The sequence below is a fragment of the Ochlerotatus camptorhynchus genome, unplaced genomic scaffold (assembly GCF_037179485.1).
Source record: "Ochlerotatus camptorhynchus isolate MF236.1 unplaced genomic scaffold, CSIRO-AGI_Acam_v1.1 ptg000094l, whole genome shotgun sequence".
Taxonomy (NCBI): Eukaryota; Metazoa; Arthropoda; class Insecta; order Diptera; family Culicidae; genus Ochlerotatus; species Ochlerotatus camptorhynchus.
Genome location: NW_027040584.1, coordinates 5,348,811 through 5,369,064, shown reverse-complemented (window position 1 = coordinate 5,369,064; position 20,254 = coordinate 5,348,811). Strand labels below are relative to the sequence as shown.

Genomic DNA, 20,254 nt, shown 5'->3' with positions numbered 1-20,254 from the left:
GGTTCAAGACTGCTCGTACAGTATTTCTCAGGATCAACACGGCTTAATGCCTAAGCGCTCGACGACGACTAATCTAACTGTTTTTACATCGTTCATTATTCGTGAGATTGAACGTGGCCATCAAGTTGACGCCATATACACCGACCTCTCTGCAGCTTTCGATAGAGTGAACCATGAAATTACCATCTCTAAATATGACAAAATGGGTGTTCATGGGAGTCTTACCTGGCTTCGCTCCTATCTGACTGGCAGATCTATGTCTGTTAAGATCGGTGACTACGCTTCTCCACCCTTCATTGTTACATCTGGTGTTCCTCAAGGCAGCCACCTGGGGCCATTGCTTTTCCTGTTGTATATGAACGACGTGAACTTGATCCTCAAATGCCTTAAACTCTCGTACGCCGACGACGTGAAGCTCTACTACGTAATAAAAGGGCCTCAAGACGCTCATTTCCTCCACCAAGAACTTGAAGTCTTTGATGATTGGTGCCGGATAAACAGGATGTCTTTTAATGTGTCCAAGTGCTCGGTCATCTCCTTTGGCCGTAAACGGGCGATGCATTTCCACGATTACACCTTAAGAGGAATAAGCTTGAAACGCGAATCGACTTTCAAGGACTTGGGAGTCATGCTCGATTGCAAATTAACGTTCAAGGATCACATTGCTTATGTTGTATCTAAAGCTTCATCGCAGCTAGGATTTTTATTCCGTTTCGCCAAAAGCTTCAAGGACGTGTATTGCCTGAAGGTTTTATACTGTTCCCTGGTTTGACCTATACTGGAATACTCTGCCGTTGTTTGGTCGCCATTCTATCAGAATGCCATCCATAGAATTGAAGCTGTTCAGCGAAAATTTATTCGCTTTGCGTTGCGACACCTTTGTTGGCGCTGTAACCTCATCGACCTGGAGCTCTTGGAAGGAAGGCATAATGTGGCGAAGGCTTGTTTCGTTGCGGATCTTCTGCAAGGGAACGTCGACTGCTCCACACTTCTCAGTCTTCTTGACATCAACACTCAACGACGGAACCTCCGGCTGCATGCATTCTTCAACAACCGGCGTTCGAGGACCAACTATGGCGTACACGAACCAATGTTGAGTATGTGCCGCGTTTTCAATAATTGTTATTATGTGTTCGATTTTAATGTGTCCCGCGAGAAAAATAAGCGTAGCTTTAAGAGATGTTTGCGTTAATTTTGTGTTTGAAGCAGTTTTGATGTTTAGATATAGAAAATTGTCATTAGGGTAACTATTTTATCTGTTGACAAGTAGAAATAAATAAATGACACTTGCCGAATGCCAAATAATATAAATTAACAATATGTTCCACAGGCGCCGGTGGTGTGGTGGTAAGCGTGACTGCCCCTGGGTTCAATCCCAGTCTGCGCCGTCGGGATTTGCTGAGGCATAACATCTCTGATCACGCCTTCCATCCGAAGGGAAGTAAAGCCGTTGGTCCCCGATTCATGAGTTGATGGGTCGATAGGTAGGGTCCAGGTGTGTGGGAGCTGCCTCCCTGGCGTCGGTAGCATTGGTGCTCAGTATGGAAAACACGATCGACGGAAAACAAACCAAAGAAAAAAGAAGTTTTGATGTTTTGGCTCGCAAATGAATAACTGGCAACATTTCGCGTTCCTAGGGCTTTTTTGAGAAAAATCATTCAGAAAATCTTTTTTTTCAAATTTCATGTAATATTTATTTTTTAGTTCTCTAAAATTAAAAGTATTGCTTTGGAAACGATTTACTGAATCAAAATCGAACGACGGAAAATGATAAATGTATTCCTTTGAACGATTTTATAAAACTTTATACTAGAAGTGTGAATTTCAGTCAAATTTTACAAAACATCTGTTGTCTGGAGATGTACTGCTTTTATGTCTTCGGCAAATTTTGATATAATTTTAAGGTCTCCAATTTTGCCCAAGACAGAAAATTTCTAGCAAGCGATATAAACAAGTTGAAAATTTCTTATGAAAGTTCCGAGGACTTCTCGGCTTCGAACAAAACGAGTATGACGTCAACACATTCCTACCCAATCCTTTCGTGAGCTGCGTGCTCAAAATCTCATTGCTTTATGTTTTGGCGTTATTCATTGTAATTAGTGTATTTTTGTTTGTATCAGACTAACAAAACATTCATAAACATTTGCGTTTGGACGGTTCTTATGAGAGCTGGAATGCATTTTTGGCGTTGTAAGTGTGAGTGCGTGAAAATGCATGAGAATCTTAAGCGTTAACCAGATTTGCATGCGCGTTTTTACCTACGTCTTTTTGGACTATACTGGGGTGCACATTAACAAATTGTGTAACGAAAAAGTGTTAGGTTTTAAATACTTATAACATGGTCATTTATTGATGGATATAAATTCTTATTACACCATTTGATTCAGAATTGGTGTAATATTTATTTGGAGTAAAGTTTATAGAAATTTACCATTAGTAAACTATTGAAAATTGATTAAACGTTTAGGCCACAAACAACCAATCACGTGCTCGCTTGCTATGACTATCGAGAGAACAGAGAGACGACCGGTTGCGAGGTTATAAATCAGCTTACCAGTACGTTTTGCTTCAGATCGTTTGGGGATGTGACGGTTGTCAAATAGTTAGGCGCGGTACACGGCCGATGAGACTAACTTGAAATTGAGTAGGATTTTACTCAAAATAGTAGAAAGTGAGTAAAGTTTTTCTCAAAAATCTGCATGAAGAAATTAATAATTATACGTCTTTTAAGTCTAAGAGTACACTAGTACGCGGCAAATTAACTCAAAATTGAGTCAAATTACTGTAAATACTGCAAACTAGGGGTTACTTAGTGAATGAGTAAAGTTTTCCTCGATTTTCTATGAAAAACTTCTTGACTACCGTAGAACTCAGTTGAATAGCTGAAAATTGCATTTAAACGGCGCTCAATTTGAATTTGTTTAACGGGTATCCCTGCAGTGCCCAATGGTGCTACGCAATGTAATGCAATTGTGAGTTGATTAGACTCACGAACTAAAGTGAAATTTTCAGTGATGGCATGGTGCTTAGAACTGGCGACCCTCCAGGGTAGAAGGTAGCGGTCTAGGACAAAGTTGTTCTGATGTATAAAGCCTATTGGATGATGGACAGCTCAGTTCTGAATTTACTCACCACGTGACACTAGGGTGTAATTTGACATCTTATTGCTTGCTTTAACTTGACAGTACGACTAGAAGGAAACTTGCTGTCTTCAGTTCTGAATGACAAGACCTATCGTATCTCACTCGAAAAAAAAAAATCACTAACCAATAATGCCATTTGATACTAACCGAGGTACCTGAAAACCGGTTGAACATGTTGGAACCATATTTTGAATGGGATAGGAACTGAATTTCAAAATATAAATATGGAAATCAATTAAGGATATTGAATGTCCTCTTATTTCAATACTTTGAATTGAATGTTTGTTTTTTTTTTTAGATTAAAATTTATGAATTGTAATTAATAAATAAATTATTAAAAACCAAAAAAAAAATCTCGTAGTTCTACGTCAATAATAATGGGTCGTGCTTGGTATACTACCCATAATCGCATATCAGTCCCATCTTTGCTTGATTTCCTATCCATATGGGACTGAAATGCGATTATGGGCAGTATACATCCCATAATATTTTGCTGTCTTGGGAGGGTTCATTGAATACATGTTTTGTTTACCTTCAGCGAAGGACAAAATGACTATATAATGAAAATCAATCATGTTTGCAGAGCTCGCAATTAATTAAATGTTGTTTCATAAACATCAACATAATATTTTCGCAAAATATCCTCCTGAATATGGATGATGTGATGAAATTCACATTGCGTGCCATGCAATTTGCATCAGCAATTAGCACTCCAACTGCAGGCAATGGTGGCGACGGAAGAACCAGCAGCCTTTCAAATAGACCTGTGCGCCGCCGCCGATGAAATTGAGCGGCAGCTCCATATTCAAGAAGTTTTCCCCGGAAAAGTGTCGGAAAATTTACTCAAACTATGAGTGACCTACGTTTTAGCGATTTTGAGAAATCGGAACTCAAATGTGGGTAGCATTATTTGTCCATGTGCTATTGGTTTGGAAAATATTTTATCATTAAAAAACAACTCATTCACCGCCGCCGCCGGCAGAAAATAACATATCCCGCAACCGCCGAAAATATGCTGATCGGCGCACAGGTCTACTTTCAAAGTGGTTTTCATGCTTTGCCACCTCGAATTAATTACTCGCATGTAGATGCATATTATCACACCCATATCATATGAAGTACACACATACATACTAGAGAACTATCTGAAAATTGACAGTTATGTTAATTACCACCATCTGTGCTCAGTGCTTCGCAAATCACGCTAATTTTTGCAGCGATTTATATTCTCCAGACTGCAGTTTCACCTTTTGCCCACACTTTCGATGAAACTTCTCCATTTACTGCACCATTCATTTTCCAGTCATAAATTCAAAAATATTCTAGAGTAGAAGCAGATTCAAATTTGAATTCCGTTTCCTCAGTATCGCGAAAGCTCAAGTTCGAGTACTCAAACAATGAGTCAAAAAAATGAAAGGGTTATGTCCTAGGCACGACCGCAGTATGACGTAGAACCACGCAAATTTGATGTTTGTCATGCATTTTTAGCTATTATACTATTTATTATGAATGGGGCGGGGCAGAACGTTTCTTTTGTGCAGAATATGGAAAACAGGATGGACTTTGAATGTTAATCTTATTGCATATATAGAGGTACCAGATATGTTTTACAGTCAGTTGTTGGTAATTTACCAACATAATATCACGGATGTATGTCTCCTTTTAAGCAATTGTTTTGAAAATTTTGGCTTATAATTGTACTTTGACGATATGTTTAGTATAACTTCTGCGTGAAGTCAACGATTTACATAGTTGAAGATGCTAATTTCAAATAACAGACTGTATTGGTAATTTTAATACGATAGATGGAGTATAATTTCAAATAACAGACTGTGGTGGTAATTTTTATACGATAGATGAAGTAGATGAAAGTATAGAGTTTATAGTTCCGTTAGAGTACGGCAGTGTGAAAATTACATATAGATAGTAGAATAGCGAGCCCGCCACCACTGGGGAACACCCCTCACCATCCCTCTCCAAAGGGGGGGTTTGGTAAAGAGATATGAAAAAACCGATTTTTACCTTCCTTAAAAGTTGTCCTAGCTCGCTATTCTACTATATATATGCAATTTTAACACTGCCGTACTCTAACGGAACTATCAACTCTATACATTCATCTACTCCATCTATCGTATAAAAATTACCACCACAGTCTGTTATTTGAAATTAGCATCTTCAACTATTATAATTGTAGTTTGCTTAAAATTTATTTCCCGGAGAAATAGTGATCGTCATCCATGTCTTTTTTGAGTTGACGTTATAGACGGGGAGAGGGGGAGAGGGGGAGAGGGGTATTTTCCATATCCAATTCTCATTCCTCATTATGTGACAGGTGATCACGCCGTGATCCACCTTTATCAGCTGACTTGGTCCTGCTTGCTAGCAGTGATGCCACATTTTTTCGATGTTCAATCTGTAGTTTCATCGCAAAAAATCTTTTTAATCTGTATCTTACTGACAAAAATCTGTAAAAAAAATCTGCGGATTTACGTAAATCTCCATTGAGCAAATTCATAGTTCAGAAGGAGTTTGTTCAATGTTAAAAATCATGAAAAATTACTAAAGTTTGCTTTCTAAAGAATTTCTCTATTTTAAAAATCTTGAAATCCTACAATCTTGATTTTTTGTAGTGTTTTGTATCTCTTCTACTGTCTGAAAATACAAAAAAAAAACATTAAGCACAAGTTGTAAGAGACAAATCTGTTTCCGACTGAAAATTTCCTTAATGAAGTAACTATCACAATTCTCTAGAATTTGATTTATTTATGTCACATTTTACGCAAACCTTTATCTGGACATTGGACATAACACAGAAATTATACAGGATGTTTAATCGAATTGCATGCAATATTCTTTATTTCTGTAATTACGTTTTTAAAATATAAAAATATCCAGTTGATTCTTCGACTCACAAACTGTATTCAACCATTTTGTGGGTTTTCTAAAATGACTTGTTTACTGAGCTGACAAAATATATTTAATTAACCTTCGCATCTGTCACCATGTGATATGGTTAATTAAACAAATAGAAAGGGAAACTGATACTCCTTCCAACGATAAATCAGAACATCTGAACATCAGAAGTCCATTCGAAAGATTCCAAGTCCACCTGAAGCTAAAGCAATAATAATTTATTTAGTGGAAAATACGATTTGAGTTTGATGCGCAGATTGTATTCAAGCTGCTCAAAAGGAAGAAACGATCATTTATCGGAATTGATATGTGTGTGTGTCATCCTCTATCCCTCACCCAGCCGGGGGCGTTGGACAAGTAGAACTGCGAATAATTTGATCAAATCTCATGCTCCGTAATGGTGCCCTTTATGTTGTGAAGACTAGTACTTCAAAAAGGGTAACTTTTGAGGCAAGACAGGGTGTCCTCAACAAGTTAAGGGAACAGGATGCACTAAATGTCCACAACAGGTACAGCAAAACATCACATAGACGCCCTTATTCACACTAACTACTCAGGGGGTAGAAGGTCAAGAAGAGCCACCGCCGCCAACTAAAGCTTGAACCGGGTACCTGGGACTCCCACGATATACCCGCGGCAATGGTCAGCAGACGATGCCCTGTGCGTATTTAGTATGTAATATGTTTTATTTGGATACACAAAATGTTTGAAGTCATGCGTCATCTAAACCATACGCCGCTGTTTGAATCGCCTGACCCCAAAAATGTTTGTTTATACCGGAGTCCTCCAGCATTGAACGTGCTTTCTCCACAAGTGTGCGGTTCATCCGCTCGCTCACCCCGTTTTGCTCGGGCGTATGCGGAACCGTCCAGTCCACCTGGATACCTCTCTACTTACAATAGCGCTCAAATTGCTTGCAGCGGTGTTCCCCACCGTTATCGCAACGTAGGCGACTAATCTTTGTCCCGAATTTAGCCGTCACTAGAGCCTCGAAATTCCGAAACTGTTCAAACACTTCGTCCTTCGATTCAATCAAAAATACCATCGCAAAATGTGACCAGTCATCGATGAAAGTTACAAAATACTTCACATCGTCCAGCCCAATTGAGTCCGAATGTATTATTTCGAGAACTCGCGACGACCGTTTCGTTTCGCGTACCATGAACGGCTTCCGAGTCTGTTTCCCCAACACGCACGGCTCACACACAATAACACGTTTATTGTCTCCAGAACCACCCGGGAGTTTCACTCCAGTAACCATCTCACCACGAAACAGTTGATCAAGGCTTTTAGCATTCAGATGTCCGTAACGCCGGTGCCACAGCTCCATGTCCTTTGAAATACGACCGCACGTTAGCAAAGATTCACTCGCGTCACAACCAACTGTCCAAAAATCAAGCTGGTACAGTTTTCCGCTACGCGAGCCAAACCAACGATTTCTGAGCCACGGTAAATTTTCACGTTTCCTCCTACGTACACCACACGCATACCTGCTTCGTCAACTCTCATAACTGAGAACAAGTTGCAACGAAGCTCAGGTACAAATAAAACGTTTTTTATTGTACACTCAATGTGCTTACCGTTAACGCTGGAAATTACCTTCACCGTGCCGGAATACCTGGCCACGATTGATTCGCCGTCCTTCGCAATTGCTATATCAACCGGATTGCGCAACGGTTTGAGTTCATCGAAGAGTGCCTTGTCGTTCACAAGGTGATCTGAGCAGCCGGAATCGATATACCACCGTATACGACCGGAACGCTCCGGACCTTTGTTTCCTCTGCTCACACCGACGAAACACACACCATCACCATCAGCTAAATGCGCTTTTGACTTACGATCACCTGATTTCTTCTTCTCCTTCTTCACCGGACACTCCGACATCTTGTGCCCGTCTTTCTTACAGCCAAAACATTTGATCGGCTTCTTTGGCTGCCATTGTGAGCCAGCGAAAGCAGTTTGCTCGCTGATTGGGGTGCACGATTCCACACCTTTTCGCTTCGTCTCCTCATCCAGCAACCGGCACTTCACGAATTCCAGCGACAGATTTTCCTCAGGCATCGTCTCAAGCGCTGTCACCACAGTGGAGTACGATGACCCGATAGTCAGCAAAAGGTGGCAGATGACATCGACCTCTTCCAGCTCGGCACCTGTCACACGGTACTCCCGGACGAGTTTGTCAAACTGAAGAAAGTGCTGCTGCAAATTTCCTCCGTCGAAATGCATGGTCAACATCTTTCGCTTAAGATGCATCCGACTCGCGATGCTCCGCCGCTCGCCGTAATGCATCCCAGATGTCCTTCGGGTACTGTTTATCCCGGATGTACTCGAGCTGCGAGTCATGGATCCGAGATACCAGAAGCGATTTGCATTTCCGGTCACGTTTCGCTCGCTTTTCCCGTTCAGCAGCTTTTCCTCTCTTCACTTCGGCACTGTCACCTTCCGCATCCTTCAGTTCCTGCACTTCACTAGCGAGAGTGCGAACACACTCCACGAGCTCGTGTTCTTCCAAAAGGATTTCCATCCGGAACTTCCACGCGGAATAGTTAGTGCCGTCAAATAGAGGCAGAAAGAGCCGTTCCGATTTCTCTTCTTCCATCGCGCAAACCACTTCGACCGATATTTTCCGATGATGCTGAAAACGTTCTGGGTCCAAAACCTGAAATGGTTTTCGGATGGACACAAGAAACTCACGAAACAATAATTATTTAAAGAGAGCAAAAGAACAACGTGTTTTGTATTTAGAGTTAGTTTTATACACTCTATCATTTATCGGAATTGATATGTATAAAAAAACAAAATCCCTTTATTTGAAAAAATCTGAAAAATCTGTAAATTTAAAAAAAAAATCTGTAATTTGTATATACAGATATCTGTATCAAAATATTGAAAAAAAATGTATGATTACAGATAAATCTGTATATGTGGCATCACTGTTTGCAGTGCTCTCTCTCTCTCATTCTCTGCTTGAACGTCAAGCAGTACAGTTCGATCTTTGCTCGCTCTGTCGAGTTGTTCAATAAACCTATAGTTTGTTACAAACGTTCGCAGTGTACTGCACGTCGCGTCGTCAGTAGTGTCGATCGCATCGCGTGATGGGAAGACAGCGCTCCCGGAGCAGACTTTGTGACCAAGCGGAGAAGAAGAACAGTGGTGAGGGTAGCTCGGTACCTACCTCAAATAGGTACGCTACTCTTCCCACCGATGTTGAGAATACCAACCCAGTTCCGGTGAAGCGGACGAAAAAGGGGAACAAGAATCAAGGACAGTCCGATGGTACGAGCGGACGCGACGATATTACCGCGACGAACGCCAGCGACATCGGTGATTTCGGCGACGCCGTCGAAACCGAGAATTCTGCCGGCCCGAGTGCGGCGAAAGTCAACCTTCCTCCACTGGTGGTGAAGCAAGTACCACTCAACACGCTGATTGTCGATCTCTCATCGCTGGGCGTTGCAACTGAGCAGCTGGGCGTTGCAGCTCGGCAGGATCGGCACCAAGGTGATGCTGCGAACAAAAGCGGAGTAAGAAGAGGCCGTGAAATATCTGAAGGATTCCAAGGCGGAATTCTTCAAGCACGACATCCCCGGTGAGAAGCCCTTCAAGTTAGTCATCAGGGGTCTACCAAACTTCGACCCCAAGATGGTCGAAGCTGAAATCAACCGGTACAAGCTAGCCCCAATCGCTGTCTTCCGAAAAAAAAAAATACTAGCTGTTCTGTAAGGAGAATGTTGTTTTCCTCGACAAACTTGAGCAAACGATTGATAATGAGTTTCTCGAACAATTTACTTAGCGCTGAAAGGAGGTTGATTGGTCTGTAGCTTGAAGGCAATGTTGGATCCTTACCTTATGTTTGCGGATTGGTATGATTTTTGCTACTTTCCAGATGCTTGGAAAGTAGTGCTGTTCCAAACATCTGTTGAAGATAGCGGTTAGAAGAGAATGCACTGAGTCTCTTATAGATCAAGTTGAATATACCGTCAAACCCGGGAGCCTTCATGTTCTTGGTGCATTTCAGCGCTGAGCATATCTGTTGTACTGTAATCATATCCGCCGGAGGCAAGACACAAGGGAAGGCATCTAGGTTTTCAATGCATTGTGCAACCTGATCTTCGAGCGGACTTTGGATAGTCGAGCCAAGCAAATGCGATGAAGCGACATGTTCGCCGATCGCATTTGCCTTCTCCTGTGGGGTAATTAAAAGCCGATCGTCATCATTTTCAACTCTGAGAGGTGAAATGGGTTTGGGATGAGTTTTCAGGACCTTGGCTACCTTCCAGAATGGTCTGGATCGGTCGTCCAGATTCTGGACAACACGCCCGAAACTTTCATATTGGAGTGAGTCCATTCTGGAAGCAATCTGTCTGTTCAGATCGGCCATTTCACGTTTTTTGCCCAGATGTCCAGTCCTTTGAAACTGGCGTCTACGAACATTTCTCAACCGAATCAGTAATTGGGTGCGGGAATCAATAGCAACAAACTTATCCCTCACAGGAACTTGTCGAACGTGTGCCTCGTCAGCCATGGATATGGCCTGTTGGAGTCCTTCCAACGTCCGTTCGATGTCATCTACCACCATTCGTCCGTACTGCACCCAGTTGACATGGTGGTAGTCTTTACGCAGGCAGCTTCTAGCAGGAACCACATTGACGCCGACTTCAGTCACCACCGGTGGTCAGTGCTGAGATCGTTGTGCGCCTCCGGCTTGGATAGTCCGATGTTTGACAGGAAAAAGTCCAGGGTGGAGGGATTTCCCTCCGGAGAGATGAAAGTTGGTTCGTCCGGAAATTGCACAGTGTACAGTCCATGATGTGCGTGGTCGAACAATAGACATCCGTTCCGGTTCCTCTGGTAGTTCCGCCAAGGTTGCCCCTAACGATGAATCGAGAGCTAGTACGGGTGATGGTGGTCAGGTCGTTCTTGAATTGGATTCGTAGTCCGTTGCTTGCGGTACACTGGCGTGGGCAGTAAACAGCGATAAACCGGACGTTTCCAGTTGGTAGTGCGGATGTGGGGCAGAGTGCAAAATTTGATTCTCTTTCTGATGATGACCGCTATACCACCCCCCCTGGAGCTGGTGCAATCAAGCCGGATAATGTTGTGGTCAGGCAACCAGAAGCTGTCGCCATGTCAATGCTATGCTTGCGGAGGAAGTCGACAAAACCAATCTGTTTAGCTCTTACAGAGCAAGCGTTCCAGGTAGCGATGGTTAGCGGTTTAGACACCATACTGGATGATGAACTTACCGAACACTTGAATCTATTCAGGCTTATTGCGGCACTTCATAGAGCACCGGTCATGTTGATAAAAATCTCCATAAGTTCATCTGCTGAGAACAGATCGGGATTATTTGTTTGAGCTGTTGGTTGCCTCCAGAATCCAGGAGGGATGGAGAGCTTTGTCCAGCAGAAGATCCATACGTTTCTTGAGGGGGGTGGTTCGCAACCATGGATTCGCTTGTCCATGAAGAGGCGGAAAGTCCTCCGCCCTGAAAACCGGGGCCTTATCCTTCCTTCGTGGTGGTTGATTGTTGGAGGAAGCCTGATTTCGGATGCGCTTGAAATCCTCGCGTTTAGGGCACTGCTTGTTGGATCCTTGGTGAGCACCACCACAGTTGGCGCATTTTAACGCCACAGCTTCATCCACAGGGCAGTCGGAAGTGGCGTGGTCTTGAACGCAATTGCTACAGCGTGGCTTGATGTTGCAGTCGCGGGTACCGTGTCCAGTTCAGACACCGTTGGCACTGAGTCACATCACGATGGCCGCCACAGTATGGCTCCCAGCGGACAATGATGGAATTGATGAAGCGGATGGCTTTCAGCGCGTTGAGCGTCACCGTTCTCTTCTGGAAGTGTACCAGGAAAAGTCAATCCGGATATGCTTTCACATTTTCGTCCTTCCTTGTCATCCGATGGACGGCACTTGGTGCCAGCTTGTACCGGTCCCTGATTTCAGCTTCGATAAACTACGGGTCGAAGTTCGGTAGGCCCCTGATGACGACCTTGAATGGCTTCTCACCGGGAATGTCGTGGGTGAAGAATTCCAGTCCTCAGGTGGGCGACGACCAAGTCATACTCCGCTTTTGTACGGAGCACCACCTTGGTGCCGACTCTGCCCAACTTATATTCGGCTTTAACGCCCAGCGTTGCTAGATCCGCGATGAGCATTTTTCACTACCAATGGAGGTAGCTTCACTTTTGCCGCACTCGGGCCGGCAGAATTTTCGTTGTCGATGGCGTCGCCAAAATTACCGATGTCGCTAGTGTTCGTCGCTGTGACGTCATCACGTCCACTCGCACCATCGGACTGGCCTTGGTTTTTCTTCCTCTTCTTGGATCGCTTCCCCATCGCGGTGGAGGTGGTATTCCCAACATCGGTAGGAAGAGTAACGTACCTATTTGAAATAGGTCCACTCGTGCTACCCTCACCACTGTTTTTCTCCGCTTTCTCACGGAGCCTGGTCCGGGAGCGCTGTCTTCCCATCACAAAACACACCAGCTGCAATTGTCACCAAACTGTGGTGAGTTTGAGCTTCAAGGCTTTTTCTGTACACAGGGTGGCCAGATAATTTTTTGAAGTAGAACTTCGTCTTTGTCGACTATACTGGGGTTCAAATCAAAAAATATGTGTAGTGAAGTAGTGTTAAGTTTTGAACGCTTGTAACTTGGTCATTTATAGATTAAATTAAAATCCAAATACACCAATCGATAGGATATTACATTACGAACCTAAAATATAATTGATTAGCCTACCCGGCTCTTCATCTTTGTTTAATTTGTTAAACTATTTTAATATTTTTGTTTTGCAACTAGTTTACAGCATACCCCTTAAGGGGTGTGTTTTGTTTGAATTGAAAAAAAGTGATAACCTACCTAACTACAAGCATAACTTATCCTAACGTGCTAGATCACGTATGACCTGGTGACTTGATCTCAGACAGGTGTCTCTGAACCTTTCCAGGATGAAAACTCTCCGTTCTTCTAATGTTTGAATTCCAGCCAGGAGGTGGATCTCAGAATTTCTAGTTCACGAGGGACTGTTTAGAAGCATCCTAAGGATCTTGTTCTGGATTCTTTGGAGTTTAAGGTGATGGCATTTTGGGCAACTCTCCCAGATTAGTATACAGTACTCGATTGTGAGCAGAGTCAGGAAAGCAGCGCTGTTTTATATCTTTTCAGGTTCAAGCAGAATGATCTGCAACCTAGTGGTATTCGTTTATGATGTGTGGGTTTGGGGAAAACGTTTTGTTCATGAAAACAGTGATAAAATTATCCTTTGCGCGTTTTACAAAAGTTTTTTGGATTTGGATTTTAATTTCATCTATAAATGACAAAGTTACAAGCGTTCAAAACCTAACACTATTTTACCACACATATTTTTTGATTTGTACGCCAGTATAGTCGACAAAGACGTAGTTCTACTCCAAAACTGTGCTTGAGTATGATATTTGCTCAAATTTGAGCAGAATGTGTTGCCAAGATTTCAACGTATGAATCTTTCTGTAAATTATATTACTGAGATACAGTAAAACACTAGACTAGAAATAGCTACACAACAAAAAATAAATTTTAATATTACATCCAAGGGGATGCACTTCACTCATGTAAAAAATCTAATGTAATTTTTATGGCCACAAAAATAAAAACATGCAGCAAAAGCAACGTAATGTCAGTTCATGCACTGTATTAATGATAATTTTGTCCTTTTTGGCAAGTAATATTACACCATATTTTTGACACGGTTGAAGTGCATCATCAAAATTATTTTTTTGCTGTTTAACAAATAAATGGTTTTGCTGAGAACTCAGCTAAAAAACAGATTCACATTTAGAAAAATTCATGTAAATCTAGGTGTTCTGAGCAAGCTTGCATATACTCATTTTAGCTAAAATAATGTTTTTTGGAATAATAAAACCAAAAGATGGTATGATGGCATGTAACTTACAAGAAGAGGTTACAAAGTATGCGTTTGAAACATGAAACCTGTAAATTTGGCTTTCTATGAGTCACAAACAGCGACAGCGAGTCTCATAAAATGAAATAAACAGGTTTAATATGTCAAACACATTCATTGCAACCTCTTCTCGTATCCTACCAATTCAAAATATGATCATGGCATCTAATTATTTCATAATCAAAAATAACACTGTTTTAGCTGAAATGAGAATTTGCAACCTTGGTTCTGAGACTGACATATACGAGCGTCAATTTTGACATAAAATTGAGTCATAATAGACGCAAAATTCAGCTCAACTAAACGTACTTTCGAACTATTCAGTCTCGCAGCACTTAATTTTACATGACAGGTTTGTTTACGTCTCATCCTTCATGTCAAAGATGGATTCCGTCACGTGTAAAATTAGGTAGAGTGCATCAGCAACCATGGTGTTAGCGAAACTGAATAAATGGAGCTCAAACTTGAGTCTGATTCCACGGTCGTGTAGCTTTCATCTTAATAAACAATTTCCCACCAACTGTTGAAACATGCTAATCGGATACTGATGGTGACTTGGTATCTTGTTATGCAAAATCGATTCCCCCGGAAATAGATTACCCGCTGTTCAATTGTAGCAATCAAACATTTGCCCAGCTCCATTTGTCGATTTAATGTTAGTTGGTCACGCCATGTCACGCAGTGTTTGGAACCCGTGGTCAATGCCGCCATGGTCATCCTACAGCGATGAGTAGAGTGTCAGTGTTATTTGCTTAAACATAATCAGTTTAATGCATCCACTGGGTAGGTTAATCTCGATGGTCTCGATCATTATGTGCTTCACCTTACCCGGTTGGGTTGGATTGGTACCTGACATGCAATGAGTCAATTATACACTTCCGATGGGTAGCGCGTGGGATGCACGTCTTTCAGTTTGTGGCGGACAAGTGCACGTCGGATGGATGGAAAAGGATGGGTTTAATTGGCAATTGACATTTCGTCATGGGCCATTAACGTGGGATGACATTTAAACAGTTCGATACACGATAAGGGTGTCACCGTTGTTGACTGAAATGGTATCTCTTTGTTAAGTGTTTGTCGGTGTAATGATTAGTCTGCTCGTAGTAACGTAGACTGGAGCGAAGAATTCCATCAGAATTGGAATCAGAATTGGATTATTAGAATCTATCGATAAAAACACATCCAAGGCTTACACGAACCATAAGGTGAAAGATTGTAGCTATTAATTACCATCTGGTAGTATGTATTTGCATTGGCTAGGCAAACAGCATTTCTCTAATCAGTCACTTTATCACAGTAGACAAAAGGGTGAGTGGTGCGCGGTATGAAATCGTTCGTGTTCCTATTTGACGATTTTGTTTTTTAGTTGTTATGAGCAAGTGGTATATACATTTATGGACGCTTGAAAATTAATCTACTATGCGACTAAATATGGTCACGAAAACTATTATGCCATCCGAAATTTATTGGTTCCGGTATCCATACAAATAGCACCATTAAGCAAACATATCTTATCGACATTGGTTAATTGTATGGTCACAAGTGTAGTTCATACACGGTCGTTCAGACCAATACAAAAATAAGACAAGTTGATTCATTTTCGGCAAAAGCGGATTTACTCCAAAGTGAGATGAATTTTCCCGGCAAAAGCCATGGAAACCCAGTAGAAACTTCTCGAAATTGAGGAAAATCCATGGACATTTTACTCCATGAATTGTTTACATCCGAGAACTCACTGTTGATTAAATCCACTTTTGCCGAAATTGAGTTGGCTCGACTCAATTTTGAGTCGTTCTGGACGACCGTGCGCAGTCTTATCTAATGCTTCCAGTCATAACACAGCGCATTATTCCCCGTTATCCGCCTATAGTCTAATTGCTCATTTCCGAATCTCTCATTCATTCTCTTGACAGTGTCGCAGTGCCAGTAGCACCCGTAGAGTAGTAAATCAAAAGCAAAAAATGTACCGTCCATCGTTCCCCGTGGGGCAATGCTGTTGATGGACCATTAAGATGGCAAACCGTCTCGAAGATAGATGCACACTATTGCTACCACTGAATGCGATCGACGACGACCAGGACGACGGTGCAGGCGGCGGAGACAACGGCGACGCCACCAGCAGCATCTCATCCGGAGCGACGTGGCATCTCTCAGACTTCAGCAGTCAACTACCGCTAAGAACAATCACAACGAAGCTAACGAAACTTTTGACAGATCTCACGCCCTCGGGACCACCGAGCGTAAACCTAAGTACATTGTTTCCACTGAACGGTGGAGGTTTCGTACCGAGCAACTTCGGCGTCGGCGGTAGTAATACAAGTGGTAGTGGTAACAGTAGTAGTGGAGTAGCAGCAGTGGCGTCGGTTTTCAATCCAGTTGACGACCAGCGGAACCGTACGGATGGAAGATTCCTGCTCGTCGGGGGAACATCGGTTCCCATCAACTGTGACGGTCGGAATCTGGCGGAACTGGCGACGACCGCGTTCGGAAGTGCTAGTGCAAGTGACGCAGGCAGTGGGACCATCGTGCTGGGTCCGAAATTGGAAGTTTCGAAAACGATGGACGTCGGGGTCGGTGGCGGTGGCGACGGTGGTGGAACACAGTTATTGATTGCCAACTGGCAGGACTGTGCCATTGTGATATTATTTTGCTTACTGATCGTAGTGACTGTGATCGGCAATACGCTAGTGATCTTATCGGTGATTACCACCCGGCGATTGCGGACTGTGACCAACTGCTTCGTGATGAGCCTGGCCGTGGCCGATTGGTTGGTCGGAATCTTCGTCATGCCACCGGCTGTCGCGGTTCATCTGCTTGGTAAGTGTTTGAATATGTGTGCGATTCTGCACTGATTGGGATGTTTAATAGGTCACTGCAAGGAGGATCGTTGTTTTGATTTGGTTCGAGATTTTGACGGATGCTTGCCTTGTTGTTCACATAATGTATATGAAGAATGTTCAATTCTAGACGTTCGTTTAAAAAGAGCCAATGAGCCAAATGAAAATGAAGTTTCTGAGATTCGTGCCATCCAAAATTCTGTGTGCCAAGGCAAAATAACCAAGACCATTCGAACGATGGGCAGATTACAAGAGAATTCATTCACTATTTACGTGGTGCTAGTGTTTGGTAATAGCCTTCGCTATTAGGCTTAGTCGGTAAATGCGCAGCTACCTGCTGGAGGTGGCTGGGTTTGATTACCGGTCCTGTCTAGGAATCTTTCGGGTTGGAAAATTTCTCGACTTTCCTGGGCATAGACTATGATTCCACACAAAGCTCTCAATTAACAACTGTGGAAGTGCATCTAGAACACTAAGTTGCGATCACGCAATAAGTTAATATGCGATAAGCAATAAGCTTCAAAGGCGATGCAGAAGAATAAGAATAATATTCCGAGAGTCCTGGGCTAGCCCTGATTGTTCTCAATACTTTGCAACGCAATTGCCGATCATAAGTTCGACTGCGACGCGTACCCTGGTCCATTCGAGCGATAGTTTTCCTTTCCCGAAAATGTTTAAGAACGTTGCACACGGTAGATTTAGGCAATTAGATGATTTCGCGATTTTTGAAACACGTAGGATTACGCTTCCAACTTTTTTGAAACGGCGCGTATCGTGATGATATGAAATGTGAATTGCGATTTAAATAATTGGTGGTATTAAAATACAGGTTATTTCTGTATAGTATTCGGGATTTTTAGTGGGAAGATGGAAGAAGTATTTTTGGAACAATGCTCTCTTAATTCTTAAAAAAGGCCGAACTAATACGTAGCTTTTTTTACTCAGAGTAGCGTAGCGATAATTCAGTATTGCACACCCGTTGTCATACTCCCTGACTACAAAAAAACCGGCAGGACAGTAAACCTAAGTAGCTTTGCTTATTGCAAGGTGACACATTTTCAAAAACTGATCAAACGTCATTTCCGTGCCGAGAGTACCCATGATGTATATTTTTTTTTCTAAAACCGGAAACCGATAATTTTGAATTTCAATATGGTGTCCGACCTCAATTTCCAGCCTCTATAAGTTGACCCATTTCTTAAAATTCCAATAGTTTAGGGTATTGGATAGCTTTTAGAAAACCGAACGCCGTCACTTTGGATCCTAAAATGGCATTAATCAGCAACTTCAACCTCTACACGTTACGTTTCATCCCAAAAATACCCATACTGTACCCATATGGGGTCAATAATCGATTTCCGGTCTTTAATCGTCGTTTCTGCTTCGAAAATACCCATATTGTAGGGTATTTAACAGTTTTTCAAAAACCGGTAGTCAGCATCTTGGATTTTAGGAATTTGGAAACCGTCATCTTGAATTTCAAAATGGCGTCAATAATCGATTTAGGACTCTAAATGTCGTTTTCGTTTCGAAAATACCAATATTGTAAGGTACTTGACAGTTTTAAAAAACCCGGAAGCCAAGATGGTGATTCCCAAATGGCATCAATAATTTATTTTCGAATTCTTCTCGTCCTTCTCGTTCCAAAATGACCTGTGGATTTTAGAAAATCGGAAGCAACCGTTTTGGATTCCAAAATGACGTCAATAATCTGTTTTATTAGCACCAATGTACACTCCATTAAATTTTCCATTTAAGCATGCCTGCAAATACACATGCATAATACTTTGAACATTAAAAAAAATACAAAAACACTTATTAATCAATAATAAATTTCCTAAGTTTCAAGTTAGGTTAATTAAACTGCACTGAGGTCCTCTGATATTCTCGGATGCTCTTGAAGATACCCGGGAAGTTCGATTAGAGGAATCAGACGCTTATGTAGACTCTCCTTGAGGTAGATCTTCCCGTTTACAGTCCCGATAGTCACGAACGGCGCATTCCGTTTGCCACATGAGCAGATTGCTTGCCAAATCATGTATTTCTTGGCAAACTTTGAAAGTATCAGCTTCCTTACTTCCTTCGTCGGAACATCAAAATTGTGCTGGGTGGTGAAGAACAGTAGCCTAAGAAGCTGCAGGAAGTCCACTTTGACGTAAGTCTCATGATCCATGATGAGACAATGAGGCTCGTGACTTTACCATCGTATTTTGACGTTCATCACGATTTGGAGCCTTCTGCTCTTTGTACGTATGCAGTCCCTTCCGGTCCTTGGCTCTCTGAACGAAAGACTTGGACAGATTCAATATTTTGGCCACATCCTGACCAAAGCATTGGGATTCCGCTTAAACGTTTTCACGACACGCTTGTGATCCTCATCACTAATAGAACATCCATTCTGGAAATTATCCTTTACAGATCTTTAAACTTCTTCAAAAGTCTGGACTATCCTGAATTTTCCTGGTCTGAAGTCAAGCTTCCAACGATTTAATTCAAAATTGCCACGTTTAACCGTTAAAGAGAGCACTGTCAGTGTTGCCAATATAATGGTAGAAAATTCAACCATTGAAATAATCACATTCAAAGAGAGATTGAGAAAGCCAAGATCCAAAAACATGTTCCGAGTGCCTTCGAGGACGTGGTCAGAATCTATTTCAGTCAAAACTAATCTTACGACCTATCAACCATATGAGACTTCAAAAGAAGATCATTTCTGATCATATTTGGTCTCCAGAGCAAAACGGTCTCACACGCACCTATTCCGGGTATCACCGGAGAAGTGACCAGAATCTGACTTGAGCCAAAACTCATATCGAAATCGAATCGAAAGGTTCGAATTGCACTTGAAGTATTCCCTCACCTTCCTTGCGGTCACGGGGTCGGTCGTCTTCGCTTTTCTTCCGCTGTCATCTCGCCGCTGGGTCATCTGGGTCTCCTTGAATGATTTTATCACACGCGGTACGATCGAAGTGTCGATTCCAATCTGTTTCGCGATCCACCTGTGGGACTGGCCTGGATTTTCCACGACCGTTCCCATATTTTTTTTGTCGGAGCACTTCTTGCTTGGAAGCCAACTCGATAACCACTTAACAGGTTGTAAGAGATTTTTTGCATGTAAACAGTACACTCTAAACTAGTTTTACTCAAAATTTCATCAATTTTTAACCATGTAATAAAAAGTTATACACAAAAGAAAGTGTTGCATTTTTTTCGAGTACAATCTACAATCTACATGCAAGTCTTTGCTCCAAATATGCGGAAATCTTAATTAGAATTGCCTCAAATACTTTCGAAACGAGTCATGGGGATTGAGGTTATATTTTACTTATTCATATTTCAAATTGAATTTCAAAGCCAGGTGATGTCTCTAATACATTAAATTAATTCGTCTTATTAGTCTAATTGATT

General features: G+C 42.0%; 1 protein-coding gene across 1 annotated transcript in view; it reads left to right on the top strand.

Annotated features, from left to right (window-relative positions):
* The window catches only part of LOC135698751 (alpha-1D adrenergic receptor-like), a 204,412-nt gene that overhangs the window by 80,738 nt on the left and 103,420 nt on the right, over positions 1-20,254 (top strand). The window contains exon 2 of the mRNA XM_065218878.1: positions 15,923-16,826. Coding sequence (XP_065074950.1) covers positions 16,022-16,826 — 805 coding nt within the window. The 5' untranslated portion in view covers positions 15,923-16,021. The remainder of the gene's footprint in view (positions 1-15,922; positions 16,827-20,254) is intronic.